The sequence below is a fragment of the Pteropus vampyrus genome, unplaced genomic scaffold (genome assembly GCF_000151845.1).
Source record: "Pteropus vampyrus isolate Shadow unplaced genomic scaffold, Pvam_2.0 Scaffold23, whole genome shotgun sequence".
Lineage (NCBI taxonomy): Eukaryota > Metazoa > Chordata > Mammalia > Chiroptera > Pteropodidae > Pteropus > Pteropus vampyrus.
In genome coordinates this window covers 1800518-1816216 of record NW_011888804.1, presented here as the reverse complement: position 1 = coordinate 1816216, position 15699 = coordinate 1800518, and the positions used below count along the sequence as shown (strand labels likewise).

At 38.6% G+C, this 15699-nt stretch overlaps 1 protein-coding gene across 1 annotated transcript in view; it reads right to left on the bottom strand.

Annotated features, from left to right (window-relative positions):
- Positions 1 to 15699, bottom strand: part of IFT81 (intraflagellar transport 81) — a 74284-nt gene that overhangs the window by 24629 nt on the left and 33956 nt on the right. Inside the window, exons 13-14 of the mRNA XM_023528153.1 lie at positions 6790 to 6939; positions 619 to 774 (exon numbers count right to left, since the gene is read on the bottom strand). Coding sequence (XP_023383921.1) covers positions 619 to 774; positions 6790 to 6939 — 306 coding nt within the window. The remainder of the gene's footprint in view (positions 1 to 618; positions 775 to 6789; positions 6940 to 15699) is intronic.

The window sequence follows — 15699 nt, the reverse complement described above, 5'->3', positions numbered from 1 at the left end:
GGATTAGGTGATATTCAAATGCTCATTAACCCAAATGGCACAACTAATGACCAATCACGGTGGATGGACACCAGCCACAGAGATAAACAGGGTCTCGGAGGCCTCTGCTGTGCTAAATGCTAATCTTTTTAGGGGTTAGATTATGGTGAAGTCCCAGGGGTTCTGGGTGAGTGGCCAGTAGGGATGAGACGGGCAGAGGTGGGGACTCAGAGAGTGTAGGGCAGCAGCTATTTACCAATAAGTAAGGGAAAATGTCAACATTTTAATGCCTGAGGCAGCTGTATCAGTGTATTTTGGCAAAGCAGCAGCCTTAAATATGGAAAGATACTAAGGATATAGCCAAAAATGAAATAAATTTATTAGTTAGGGTACTATAATTTGGGAAAACTTATTTTTCATCTTGAATGTTTCTTTAATGTGTATAACTTTTACACACTTCAAAAACCACAAAATGTATAAACTATTGTAAGTTGAACAACCTTACTGGAATGGAAAAATTCAAAAGAGATGGATAGAGACAGATAAGAGAACATAAACATTGTATGGAAATTAAAATTAGAATATTTCACTCAAAATAGGACAAACACAAAAATGTCTGCATTCTAGCTACACACACACAAAAAACACTAAAAAATGTGTGATCACCATTTCGGACATGTCATCCAGGGTTCGTCCTTTCATTTCATCGACTTCGCTTTTCAGTGCAGACACTCTCTCTAGCTCTTCTTGAGTGTAACTATATCCAGATATACCCTTTTTCTCCTCAATTGTTTGCTAAAAGTAAAGAATACAAATAGATGTCAAAAACAGGTCCACTAAATGGGTGTCAAAACCTTGATGATTCCACAAGAAGTATACAGAGTTAATACATGACAATAAAGTTGTAAATAAATTAGTTTAGAATACTAAAGGACAATCCTTACAGACTTCAACAATAATTACATACCTTTATATGTTATAAACTTACCCTAAATTTTACCATCTTCAGGTACATAAAAGTATTTCTAATTTTAGACTTTAAAATAATGCTATGCATTCAACACAGAATCTAAAATATAGGATACATTCAACAAATATTTGGTGAATGAATAAATTCTCAAGTGATCCATTGTACTCGCATTCGCTCGCTCATCCAATGTTTGTTATATATCTAATGTGCCAAGCACCGTTCTGTCCTAGGCAGTAAACAAGACGGGAAGAGCTTAGGTCTAGTGAGAGTAAACAGGCAGTTTACTCTCAAACAGGTAAAACACAGAGTGTGAGGTGAGGGGGTGGGGTGCAATCCTAAATAAAGGGTGGTTAGAGAAGGTCCTCCTGAGAAGATGACACCTGAGCAAAGTCCCAAAGGAAGTGAGGGAGCGAGCCATGCAGATAGCCAGGAAATCAGCACGTCCAAGAGACAGGAGGCAGGAGCATCCCCCAGCCTGTTCAAGAAACAGCTAGGAAACCGGCGGAGCTGAAGGCAGAGCGAGAATGAGCGGGGCTGGGGCAGGAGCATCCAGGACTTGGCTGGTTTGCTGGACAGTCTCAGTGTATGTCTGTTGTCCTTTGCATTCTCAAGACTGTCTTAGTTTAGATGATAATTTATATTGCCATTTTATCTTTAGGCCAATGAAAAGGCTTGGCCCTATTTTAAATAAGATGGGAGGCCTGTTGGAGGGTTCCGAGTAAAGGAACTTCTAAACGATCAGTTTAACATCTGTGCTGAGATCAAACTACAGTGGGGGCAGGGAAGCCAGGCAGAAGACCATTCTCACAATTCGTGTGAGGGATGACGGCAGCATGAATCAGGGGGTGGTGGCAGAAGTGATGAAGGGGTTCTGTAGATATTTGGAAGATAGATCCAGCGAGGTATCATGGCAGCTTAGATGTGCGGTGGAGGGGAAAGTGAGGGGTAAGGAGCGACTCCCAGGTTTCTGGCCTGAAGAACTGAGAGGACAGAGCTGCCATCTGTTGAGATGAAGACTTGGGAAGACCAGGTTTGAGGGATTAGTGAGGATCAGAAGTTTAGTTTTAGACATTAAAAATTTGAGATGTCTAGTAGATCCCCAATACAGAGGTCAAGACATGCTATGTACAAGATTGGAAATTGAGGAGAAATCTGGGCTGGAGATATAAATTTGAGAGTTGTCTGCATAGAGAAGGTCTTTAAAGCCATGAGACACGGTAAGATCGAAGTGAGGGTAGCGAAGAACTCAATGGCTAAGCCTAGGGAACTCCAACCTTTAGACCTCGGAGAAATGAGAAGAAATCATCCAGGGAGTAGAAGCAGTGATGTTAGTATGGGGAAAAATCCAGGAACTAGAAGACAGGTAAAGAAAATTCTATAGAAAGAAGGAGTCAAACCCTGCTAAGAGGCCAAGAAGGAAAAAAGCGAAGCACTGATCACTGGCTTTAGCGATGGAAATGTACTGGTGACCTCGACCAGACAAATTCCAGGGAAAGGGTAGGTGTGAAAATGTGACTGGAGAGGGTTCCAACACGGATGGAAGAACCAAAAGTAAAGAAAGACAAGGACAGAGGGAATAAAAGAAGAGTTGGGAGTTGGGGCTGCCAATGAGACTGGGACTCCTAAGAAAGGAGCCGCGGGACCTACAGCGTATCAGCCCAGAATCCTGTGTGCAACTTCCCGAGGGTTACCAACCCTCAGCGCGCGGAAGCAGGTTAGACTCCCAGAAGCCCAGTGGAAACCAGCACGTGGGGCACGATGCTCAAGAGCCGAGCAAAGATTTTTGCAGTCTCCTCGTGCTCAGGACTTAGAGGCAGGAATCCAAGACTTGTCGAAGTGTCGGGGCCTCGGTAAATGTCCCCGACTGTCACAGGAAAGCCCTGAAGGGGTATGACCTAGGAGTGCAGTCTCTGCCACAGGTACAAGGGAGCAAGAAAAAAACAGAACGATATCAGATCGAAAAAACTAGGTCAGCCAGTGGCTGAGCCCAGCAGTAGTACCAGTGCTGGTCCATTCCTGCCTGACATGGGGCTTCTCCAACGGGTGACTGGCTCAGGAACTAACTCCCTGTCGTCCTGACCAAAACTTTCCTGTAACCACTGCAGTCGGAGACTCTCCCTGCCCGACCCTCCTTCCTTCTCCCCCTCGCTTCACAAGGGTCAGGCTTGCATTGGAGCCTGAGGCGTTCCCTACCTCCTCCTGCTCCCTCGCCTTCATCCTTCACAAACGCTTCCTCCGATAAATCCCTGCTACACCATACCCTATCTGGTGTCTGCTGCCTGGAGGACCGAAACTGTCATAGGGATGCACTAACTGCTACAATGTCACTGGCGTTTGAGAAGTATGGAGGGATAGTGACTACAAGGACTATAGAATCAGGGTTGCTGTTGCTAAGCTCCCCTGATAGTTGACGAGATGAAATGACAGGCTCAAATCCATTAATTAATAATTTAAGGTAAAGTGATAAGGTTGGAGAAGCTCCTTAGGAGCGTTAATGAAACCCTCATTCCCCATGGCTAAAGGGAAGAGGGAGCTGAAAACCAGGCACAGGACTTAACCGTAAGGCTGGCACAAGTTCAGAGAAGGCTGAGTTCACTCCATGGCAGCCAGGGCTCTGACAGGGAAGAGAAAGGGTGCTGAGTTCGGGGTGGGGATAACTGGATAGACTCACTTGAGAACCCTGAACCTCCAGATTAACCCACATCCTCTGGTCAGGGGCAAATGGCTTAGCTTATTGGTCAAGGGCCTGGACGAAGCAAGATAGCAATATTGGAAGACTGGGGACAAGGAGGTCTGGGGAAGAGGCCTGTGGTTGGACCTATGTGAATAGACAGACACTAAGTGCGAAGATCTTTTCATCACATGTTATTGGCCACCAGAGACTGTCCACAGCAGAAGAAGCACTGAACAACCAAGTGGAAAGGATGATCTGTCCAGTAGCTGTCGGCCAGCCTCTGTCACTGGCCACCCAGTGCTTGGGTAATGGGTTCCTGAACAGAATGGCTGTGTTGGCAGAGATGGAGACTAAGGATGGGCAAAACGGCAGGGCTCTCTCTCACTAATGCCCATCTAGCCACTGCCACTGCCACTGCCAAATGTCTGACCTGGCAGCAACAGAGGCCAGTCCTGAGCTCTGGGTATGGAGTCATACTCGAGGAAACCAATCCTCTACTTAGTGGCAGTTTGATAACGTCAGATACTTCCTGCCTGGAAAAGGACATTTCATCCTGACCCATATTCTGGGTAAGAGTTTGCTTTTCTCGCCCACAGCGCTTCAGCCAGCACCACTACCCAAGGGCTCAGACCACCTTTTGGTTTACTGACGTGGAATCCCACATAATGTCCCTCAGACCGAGGGCCCCACTTTGTGTGGGCACTTGACCATGGGATCAGTCACTGTACCCTGTACCGTGCCGTCCAGCATGTGACGGCCTGACGGAAGAGAGGGGTGACCCCGTGAGGGTTTGGCTACATTGCCAGCTGGGAATCGCTGGCCTGTGAAGATGGGTTCTGATCTGCAGGACTGAGTGTCCATCTTACACAAGGCCCATTGTACAGCGCTGTGCTCCAGAGGGACAGGACACGTGGGCCTTAAACCACAAGATGGGAGCGTGAGTGTTGCTGCTCCCAGGATCCCCACTAGCGCACTCAGGAAGTCATTGTTTTTCTCAGCAGCTTTGGCCTCTGTGGCTGTGGACCTTCTGGTTCCCAGAGGGGACATGCTTCTACCAGAAGGCACATTACGAGGCCCTCTAAATGTCATGCTCTGCTACCATCTCGTCACTTGGGCTCCTCATGCCAGTGGACCAGCAGGCAAAGAGAAGAGGCATTATATCGGCAGGATGTCATAAGGCTCTACAGATGCTGTTATGTGAGGGGGGTAGACGGGAATATGTTTGACACTCAGGTGAACCCTTAGGGCATATCCGGGACGCCCATGCCCAATTTTAACAGTAAATGAGTCAGTATAGCAACCACAGCCTGATAAGGGCATGGTTATTAGAGTCTCATACCTCTTAAGGATGGGGGACCAAGTCACCCCACCCAGTAAGTCATCTAGACCGGTGGAGATGCGAGCCAAAGGTGAAGGAAGTCTAGAATGGATAGCAGAGCGGGGTGATGCTGGGTACCAATTTCGTCCTTGGGACCAAACGTAGCATTGCGAGTTTTCATTTGTCCCATTAACCCTCCTATCAGTTTCCCCAGAAATTGTGACAAACCGGAATCCTGGAGAAGCTATGCCAGGATTGAAATTTACACCAGGAGTGAATTTAGCATGAGAAGTAAGTAGATCTCAGCAGTGGAGAGATGGGTTGTGGTGGATGCTGCTGGTGCCGCACTCCGACCTCATCTGCAAGCTGCTCCAGAGAATGGCCACGCACTCTGGGAATGGCCTCATCTAGGTGGTTAACCCTGCCACAGGCAACCAACAATTCACTAATATGGAAGTAAAAAGGCCCGCCCCTTTGCCTCAAGGTGAAATCAACGCTTCCAAAGTTCCTCATGGGATTAAAACGAAGCTGACTCCAGTTGGGGCTATGTCCTTGCTTGGCTTTTTCCTGCTGCCCCATCTGTTCCCCTCTCTCCCCTTCTTCTGAAGGCTCTCTCTCCCTCAATACATCGCTGTACAAAGCGTTCCCTTCTACACTCTGCTTCTGGAACCCGACTTAAGAAATATAAAACAAAAACTGATGGAACGAAAAGGAAAAACAGACAAAGCAATAAACCTAGTTACAGAGATTTTAACACATTTCTCTCAATTACTGATGAAACAAGTAGATGAAAATATCAGTAGAAATATGGAAGCCGTGACTCTCATGGTTCACACACTCGACTGATTGACACATACAGGACGCCATCCCCAACCGCACGTGCAACAATCACCAAGACAGACATATGCCGGGCCGTAATGCAACACTCAATAAATCTCGAAGGGCTGAAATCAGAGCGTGTTCTCCGGTTACAGAGGAAGAAACCTAGAATTCAGTATAAAGGTAACTTGAAATCCCCAAACGTTTGGGTTTAAGCAATGACCCCATAGGTCAAAGAAATCACAATGGAAATTAGAAAATGTTTTGAAACGAACAATAATACAGTTAGTACATATTGATTTAAAAAGTTGGCACTGTTAGAATCTATATTTGATGCACAGTAAATTCTCAATCTTAAGTTCCCTACGAGCAAACAATATTCGACCACATTAGATAGAAAAGTTCACACTTCCAGCTAACCGCAACTAGTTGAAACTTCATTTACCTCTACCAGATTATGGTTAGTTGGTAAACCAATATCCCAATGAAATAATTTCCCCATGGAAATTATGGGTGAAAGAAAAAAAAAGTTTAACCAAGAAAACTCAGAGGAACTGAAAGCAACCTTGCTGTTAGAGGGGTTCCTGTGGGTTTAACTCTTTTTCTGACGGCCAAGACACAAGCACCTACGGAAGGAGCCTGCAGGTAGCTTCCATAAGTACCTTTCCTGGGCGTTTCTTTCGAAGCTCCACGAAAGTGGCTGCTTAGGAATTTCTGTCCAGCAGGTGGAATATTTTACAGTCAATCTCTTGGTATGAAAATCTTGCTCATGTTAACTAGCTACCCAAGAGAAAAACCTACTTAGAATTCAGCTTCTATTAATTACCCTGAAGTCAGCATGCATAAAAAGTTAGTGTTTGCTGCTACATTAAAAATAAACAAATCAGCTTATATTACATATCTGTAATTAATCAAAAAAATAATAATTTTATGGTTTTTCCAGTAAAAACAATGACTTCGTTATAAAGCCATAACCCATAAGCCTTCTGGCATGTGTGCTTTCAGTGCCCCACGATCATACTGTATTACCAGCTGATGTTGAATATTTTCATGGCGTTGCTTAAGAAGTTCTTCTGTCCTCTGCAAGAGACCAAACTCGGCTTTAAATTCAGCTATTATCTGATGCTTCTTTTTGAAAACTGTACTCTTGCTTCGAAGTTTACTGACGTATCGTTTGAACTGTAAAAGAACACATTACATAGTCTAATGAGTATCATATATAATGTCAATGTATTAGAAAATTTTTATTTTCTACTGTACAACACATGTGAGATTTGAATTTGGGTGGTGAACACACAATACAATACGCAGATGAAGTATTATAGAATTGTACACTTGAAACCTATATAACCTTATTGACCAATGTCACCCCAAATTAAAATTTTTTAAAAAATTAAAACGTAAAAACCCATTAAAAAAAAGAAAACTTGTAAAGACTAACTACTCAATTAAAATACTTTGTATATGTTTTTATTTTTTGGACTTATCTAAATATTGTAAATCCTTATGTAAAAACTATTCATTTTGAGCTTTACAAATAAGGATTCGGAACTCAACCCTTCAAAAGTGAAAAAGTTAAAAAAAAGAAGAAAATATAAGAGAACAATTCTGGTTGTGGTCTTAATCATGGTATCTCTTATATGCTGTACTATTTTGGTGGCATTGGATCTACTGGGATTAATCAGGGCCAACCAGAAGAGTCAACACTTGTGGCCACTATTTATCATTTAAGAAATGTACTGTGACTATATGTGCTCAGAATCACCTGAGACACTGGGGTGAAATGCATGCCAAGTGTTAAAAAGCTAAGAATATTCCAAGTCAGTGGGAACCCACAATTGCTTTATTCAGCTAGTTACCTTCTAACGATATTAAAGTTGTAATTACTCTGCTCAAATGAAGACTCCATTTTTAAGTAAGACCAACTAGAGTTTGGAAAAGCGAATGAAACAAATACTTAAAGGAATTCATTTGATAAGCACTATTTATTAATGATTACGTGCTAGGCACTATGCCAGACACTGAGAAGACAACTCCAAACGAGATGCTCACAGGTCCTGCCCTCATCGAGCTTAAGGAAAAGAGGGGGAATGAACACTGAACTGGCGTTCACAACTATGGTGAACGCTATGAAGAAGGAAAGGGGCCCTGAGAATCAATAACAGGGGCTTAACGTGGGTCGGGATGAAGGTAGGAAAGGTGGGGTTGGGATTTAGGGGAGGTAGGTTATGGAGATCTTTTCAAAATAATTATATTTAAGATGAGATAATTAGAGGCAGGAGAAAAAGGCAGGAAAGAGCATCACAGGTAAAGAAAACAGTTAGGTGTAAGAGGCCCCGAGGCACTGGCTCCTTGAAAGTATTGTGAGGCTGAAGGAAATCTCGGAGGCAAATGTGAGAAATTAATGGTATTTCTGAAACAGAACATAATATCTTTAAAAAATCACTTTCTTTGATGTACTGTTAGTACTAATAATTTTTGGATGTTTTTTACTACATAAGATAACTTTTTCTGCTCTATCCTTTTATTCACTTCATTATAAAGAAAATGTCCATAGTAAGAATCTGGCCTATTAAACACATCACTTGAAAACAAAAGTAAGCTTCCACATTACCTAATATACAATAATTCTTTGAGAATCTTAAGACTTTTTAATGTCTTCTTAAGGCTAATTTGAGGGCAGTTATAATTTTAGTTTTTTATTATTTATTATTTTTAAAAAATTTATTATGGTGACATTGGTTAATGAAATTCAATGGCTTTCAAGTGTACAACTCAACAGTAAGTCATATATACAAATAATTTTATAAATAATAAAAGTAATGAATGTATTACTGAAATTTTAGAAAATGGAAAAATTCAAAGCCACTATCCCAACGCAAGCTCTATTACCAAATTGGTATTTTTCCTTTTAATTTTTAAAAGGAAAATCTGAGGTCAGTAATTCTAAATTTGTGAGTCAGTAAAATAGGAAGTATAACATTTCTAAAATTTAAGTACTTTATTTTCTTAAAGACTTGATTCATTCCTGAGTATACAAAGAATGTCCTTAAAAATAGTAAGATTAAAAATTCTTCACATAAAAATAACCTTCTAATTCATAGTTTAGACGTCATTTTAAAACTGACTTAAACTTTGAAAGAAATAAAGAACACACTGTGTTTTAGGGAAAGAAAGTTCAAAATATTTTTCTATCCACGATTAAGTTAGTATTGATATTAAGGAATCCAGCCCACATGGCAAATTATCAATAGCTAGATTACAGTAATGGTTTTAAAATTTTAAGTCATACCAATGTACCTAGAATCTAACAACTTGTAATTTTTCCTTTTACAGAATAAATGTGTAAGCCTGACATAACCACAAATTCAGAATCCCTAGAGTAACTGTATGTTCTATTAAAAGTGTCCTGGGCAAAGCGCCCCACATGAAACCAACCCTGCCCATCTGCTATTCTCTGTATCATCTAGGCCAATTTTCCCCTTCTCTATCTTGCTGTGCTCCAGAACTATTTTTAAAAGCTAAAAGCTATAAATGTTTTTGGTGAAAGAACAAAGCCACCAATTACTCAATGTGCTCTATGCTGATTGGTTATTATTTGACATTCATTGGACAAAGTACCTAAGGGAAGGGTAGTCAAGGACAGATTAATCAGGTTCCACACAATTAAGAGACAGGTGGCCATCAAACCACTCTAAGGGCTCTACTATGTCAAATGAATTAGAGGAAAGAAAGGAAACCTTCTACTGGATGTTCTTTCTGTTAAAAAAGAGACAACAGGACCAAAAGGAGTCACTTATGCTAGGCCCCATGTCACCAAATGAAGACTTAATACCTAACTTATTTACAGTTTCAGTCTCTCCCGGGAATGGAATCCTAAACCAGTCAATCAGGAATTACCTGGTCAGCATGAATAAGGTCATCTGCCTGCTAGACCCCTTAGTCCCCTAAAGGAAGGTGACCTTGCCACAACCAATCCGCTTTTTCTAACATAACTTCCTTGTCCCATTTCCTTCTGCCTATAAACGGCTTCCATTTTGTACAGCTCCTCAGGGCTCTTCTCTGTTTGCTAAACGGGATGCTGCCTGATTCAAGAATTGTTGAACAAAGCCAGCAAGATTTTTAAAATTTACTCAGTTGAATTTTGTTTCTCAACACTTCTATCATTTGGATTTTAGATTATTTCTGAATTTTCAAACTGTAAAAAAAAAAAACAAACCCATAATGTATATGTTGAAGAGAAATCTCCAGACACAGTCTTAATAATTTCTACAGGATATACTTCCAGAAATGGTCAAAAGAAAATAGGGTTTTGATATCTTCTGCCAAACTGCTCTTCAAAGGCTATTTATAGTACTTTTTATAATTGTCAATTTTATAAGTAAAATAGTATCTTATTTTTTATTTGCATTTCTTTATTAGAGAACTTCATTTTTTTGTTATGTTCATTGTGCATCTGTGGGATTTTTTTTTTTTTTTTTTAATGACTTGCCTGTTTGGGGCCCACTTTTTTATTGAAGTCTTTGACTTTTCCTGTGGATCGGTAACAGTGATTCTCTAACGTTTTGGTCTCAGGAACCCTTTATATACTTTAAAAATTACTGAAGATCTCGAAGGGATTTTGTTTATGTAGATTTGCTGGCATGGCAAATTTGAGGGAAAGAATTAAACTTTTAATTAATGGACCCCTTATGGCATAACATATAAAAATCAATTCCAACTGGATTATACTTAAAGACAAAACTAAAAATCTTTTAGAACATAGGAAAATATCACTGATTTTGAGAAAAGCAAGAACTTCTTAAATGAGACACACAAAAATGCACAAACCAAAAAGAGATGATTGATAAACTTATCTTGCTAAAATTAAGAACTTTTGATCATCAAAATATATTTTAAGAGATTAATAATATAAGTCACAAATTGATTTGTATCCAAACATATATAAATTAAACCTATAGATCAATGAGAAGACAGATAATCTAATAGAAAATTGGATAAAATACTTGAATAGGCACTTCATAGAAGAGAAAACCCAAATTGGCCAATAAACATATTAAAAATGTTCAACCTCATTAGTAATCAAATTAGTAACAGAAATAAAAAACACAGTAAGATACCATTTTAATATCCACCCGATTAGCACAAATAAAACGTGCTTCAATACTAAATGTTGGTGAAGACAGGGAGGAAGTGGAACACCTATACGCCACTGGGAATGGGGGTATATAATTCAGAGCGATAGTCTGCAAGACAACGTGGCCTGTCTACTAACTCTGTCACTGTGCTCACCCTACACCCCACCAGCTCCACTCCTAGGAATAGCAGGGTGTCTCAAACTTATCCATGGTGTCAGAACAGTTTTTTAAAATTTCTAATTACTTGTGGACTGGATAATTTATAAAATAATTAAAATGTTTAGACAGTATCAAATAACTATAAATGTTTCTAAATGCTTCCTCTCCATACGGTCGTGGATTAGTAACTAAGAGTTTGTGCACTAGAACTGGTCTCCGTACCACACTTTGAGCAGCACTGCTCCAGAGCACAGCTTCCAAAACGGGGTATACTCCAGTACACTCATGTGGCACAAATATGTATTAATCCTGACTTCGCGGCATCTGGACAAGGCATTATAAAGAACTCCCAAGCCAGTCATGCTCAGTTATAAGCAGTCTTGTCCTTTTATCTCAGTATGCTAAACAATGATCATTTTCCGTATGTGTCATATTGTGAAATAGTTAAGAAACACTGCCCTGGAAAAACTCTTGTTCAAGGTCAGTGGGAGACATACTTAAGAATGCTGACAGAAACACTGCAATAGCAAGAAACTGGAAGACAAGTCACAACAAGTCATTGTATAGTCGTACATGCATATTCCTATGTACACAGTGAAAATAAACAAATATAGGTTCAAGAAATAATGTAGAGCTAAGAAAGCAAGTTACAGAATCCACTGAGTATGCTCTCATTAGTACTGCTTAGTACAACTAAATAATACATCGTTTAGGGATACAAGTATGTGGTCAAATGGTAAATAAAAATTGAATGGAACAGGGGCGAGGCACATAGGGGACATCGAAGATTCTTTTTTTAAGCTGAGTGATAAGTATATATATATATTTTATGATCTCATTATTCTTTACCCTTTACATATAACACACACACATATATAAACATACTTTCACCTACACTTACTTAACACAATTTTAAAAAATTAAACATTTAAGAAAGTAAGTAAACATAAAAGAATCAATCTATAAGGTCCTAAATCTAACCAATGAGTTCCAGGAAAAGCAAATGTAAACAAAGAAACAAACAAAAGTAGAAACGATTCAAGAAAAATCCCAGACCTGAAGGACATAAGATTTTAAATTTAAAAAGCTGATGGAATGTCCAGCTCAATGAAAGAAAAAAAGTTGTACTTAAGCACATAATCTTAAAAATTTAGAAAATCAGAGGTAAAGAGAGGATCTCAAAGTTTCAAGAAGAGGTAAAATAGCAGCAGTAACAATAACAGGGCACTCTGAAGGACTGGGAGTCAGAGCAGCCTCAGGTGGCAAAAACGAATACTAGAAGACAAAAGAACAATGCGGGTTAGAGATGATAAAGAACCAGCTTTCGTGGAGGCAGTGGGTAAAGAAGAGGGAAAATGATGAATTCATTGTTGACACATTGAAGTTAATATCCAGCGAGAGTTCAGGAGAAGACATCAGGGCTCCAGTTGAAGTGGGTAAGCATCGTCCCAGATACGATGTGTGGGCACAGCCCAGGGGAGGGTGTGGTCACCTAGGAGCATCGTGTGAGACTAGGTGAAGTCTAAGGTGAAGACTTCAAGACAGACCATGTTGAGTTTTGCTATAAGACTTTGTAATGCAAATGAAATTACTTTGTATCTTAAATTAGAAAGGTTTTTTTTTTTTTTTTTTTGGAATTTAAAAAGAATTACTATGTCCCTTTTAAGATTACCATAATCTCTACCAGAGTTCTAAGTGTCTGGTTTGTAGAACCAAGCTTAGAATAATATAGGTTCTCAATAAATATTTTTGAATTAACAGAACATCTATACAAAGTATTTTAAAAATCAAATCAAGTATAGTATACATATAAATAGCAAGAGTCTTCTAGAACTAGAAGCGGACTTCTACAGAATTAAATAGATTATTATTGAGCTCTCGTAATGTCATATTAGTGCTTTCTCATTTATACTTTTAATATTCATAACAACCACAAAATAGACATTTTCTACAGGTGAGGAAACTGTAGCTTAGAGAAGTCAAATAATAAGTTCGTGCATGTTCTAGAGTTTGTTGCCTTAAATGCTTCAACAACAAACAGCTTGACTGAGCATAAAATTCTTACATCATGCTTTCTTCCCTTGAGAGTTTTTAGAGTCTAGCTCCATAGTCTTCTGGAGTTAAGTGTGTCCATGGAGAGATCTGAAGCCAACCTAATTTTTTTAGTGACTTGATCTTGAAAAGAATGTTGCGCTACCCAGTTGTTGAGTACAGGGTTCACCATGTGTTCATCAGATCAGGCTTCTAAAATGTGTTCTTCAGGGCTTCCCGGTGAATGGGGAGCTGCTGCTTAATAGAGACATCACCATTTGCCTATCACCAACAAAACCGAACTGACAGATTTTATTTTGAATAGACTTTGGGTATTAAAAATTAAATTTACTCATAATTCTTATTGCAATAAATCTTATGTGAGCAAAAATTCACAAATAATTTCATTTAGAATTTAATCATTAAAAATCCCAGGAACACTACAAGAGATTCACAGAAGCAATTCGGAGAGTTAAGATCAAGGGTTTTGCAGTCAGAGAAACATAATTTCAAATTGTGACTCTACCACTTAAAGAGACAAAGTTACTTTTTTGTCTACTTTTGTCTCAATTTCTTCAACTAAAAAAAAAAGGAGATAACGATACTTAGAGTGATATGAAAGTGTATATAAGGCAGTTAGCACAAACGCCAGGTGTAGCATTCAAAAAATAGAAACTATTGTTGTAACAATCGTGCCATAATGGTTTAATAAAATGAAACAAAATTTTGACTTAAATGCCTGCAATTATTCAAAACCATAATTGCCATCACTTAGTAGCCAATTCTTAAATATACTTTATTACTGTGTAAAGGATTTTTATAAGCTTTAGGATCAAACATACAATGTTAAACATTATAAAGTAAATGAATATTTGTCTAAAATAAAACTAGACAGTTTTTAAATAAGATCTATAAAATGAACAAAAATTCTATGAAAATTGAATGGATAATGATTAATAATGCCTGTCATTTTGTTTAAATACAGTTAAAGAGTACTTAGAAAATGAGATCATTACTGTTCCTTCTAAATAAGAAAAAAATAAAGAAATGTAATTAGAATAAACAGAAAAGTAAAGATCGAGGTGTGATGGATGCTCTTTAAAACTAAAATAGAATAATCTCTCCTGCAATAATCTATGTATAGACTTGTATAGTCTACATACTCTGAGTATGTAAAAATTTTGTATATATGACTATACATCAAGATTGGTAGAAAATTAAGAAATAAAAATAGCTGTCATATTGGGCAGGTAGGGTTATGAATGAATTATTTAAAAATTAAAAATTTTTAAAGAAACTGACATAGGAGACATGCAACAAATCCTTGGAACATTAGGGGAAAAAAGCTTTCTGTAGTGCACTGTAGCAGGTCAATCAGGGAAATCTGTCATTACAGTGAACTAGAAAGCTTGTCACTGTGCAGAAAGGTCCATTACAGCAGCTATTACTGGTCACATGGACCAAAATACATTTGTAATTTAAATTTGTCATTTATGAAAGAGCAGCCATAATTTTGTACACAGAGATCAATAAGATTAACGCTTTATAGTGCTAGCTTCTGGCTTTGAGACCAATTTTAAAGACTCGGCTCCTCTGTGATCAAAATGGAATTTGACAGATGTTCTTTCCCCCTTTATCCATTTAATCTGTTTTAGAACCTTTAATAGTAACGATCAAAATCTGGGCTAGCTTTTTAAATGAGCGAGGCAGCTTATTTCTCTAAGTATGTAACCATTTACAAATGCTTTTAAAGCTTATCTGGAACTCAAAGTTATTCCTGGATTCCAGACCATTCTGGATATTTATGTGGAAACAAGAATCTCTGTTCCTGCTGCAGATTTTCTACCTCAGTGTCTGGCAGGAAAACTATTTCCACAGTAATTAGCTGTGAGGACTATATAAGACAACCACATAACATGTAATATTGTCAAGAACCACCAAGAGCTATTTTTCTTTTTTGAAAGCACTAATCCCCTTTTACAGAGAAAGAAATCTATAGAGAAATTACTACGACTCACCAAAGTTCAGCAAGTTAGTAAAACTGGACTAGAATGAGTACTTTTGTCCTCAAATCCTGTTGGTCCAATAACCATGCAATTTTCCATTTCTTAATTATACCACATCTTTGTCTGTTATTTCATCGAACGATTTTTAAGTATAGAAAAGCACAAAAATAGTCCCGCGAGAGTTAAGTGTGAGATGACATGACGCCAATTGTTCAAGAGTAGCATGAAAATGCCCAATGGCTGGTTTTTTTTGTTTGTTTGTTTGTTTGTTTTTGCTCATTAGTCCATGTCTTGTATTCTGAATTCGGACTTGCAGAAAACCTGAAAATACCATCTTTTCATGTCACACTTCATGTCATAAATCATTCAGACTCCCCAAAATCTGGTCTCAGAACTGCTATTTATTTACAGGCAAAAAAAAAAAATGTTTCAAAGTAACCTTTGTTTTCAGCTAAAATGTCAGTTCTTTCAAATCACTCATCAGTGATTTGAAATCAATGAAATCACTGATTTCAAATCACTCATCAGTGATTTAGTGCCATATAACTAAACACACATACAGATACTATTCTAACCTTTTCCAAGTATTACATTTTAAACTTTAA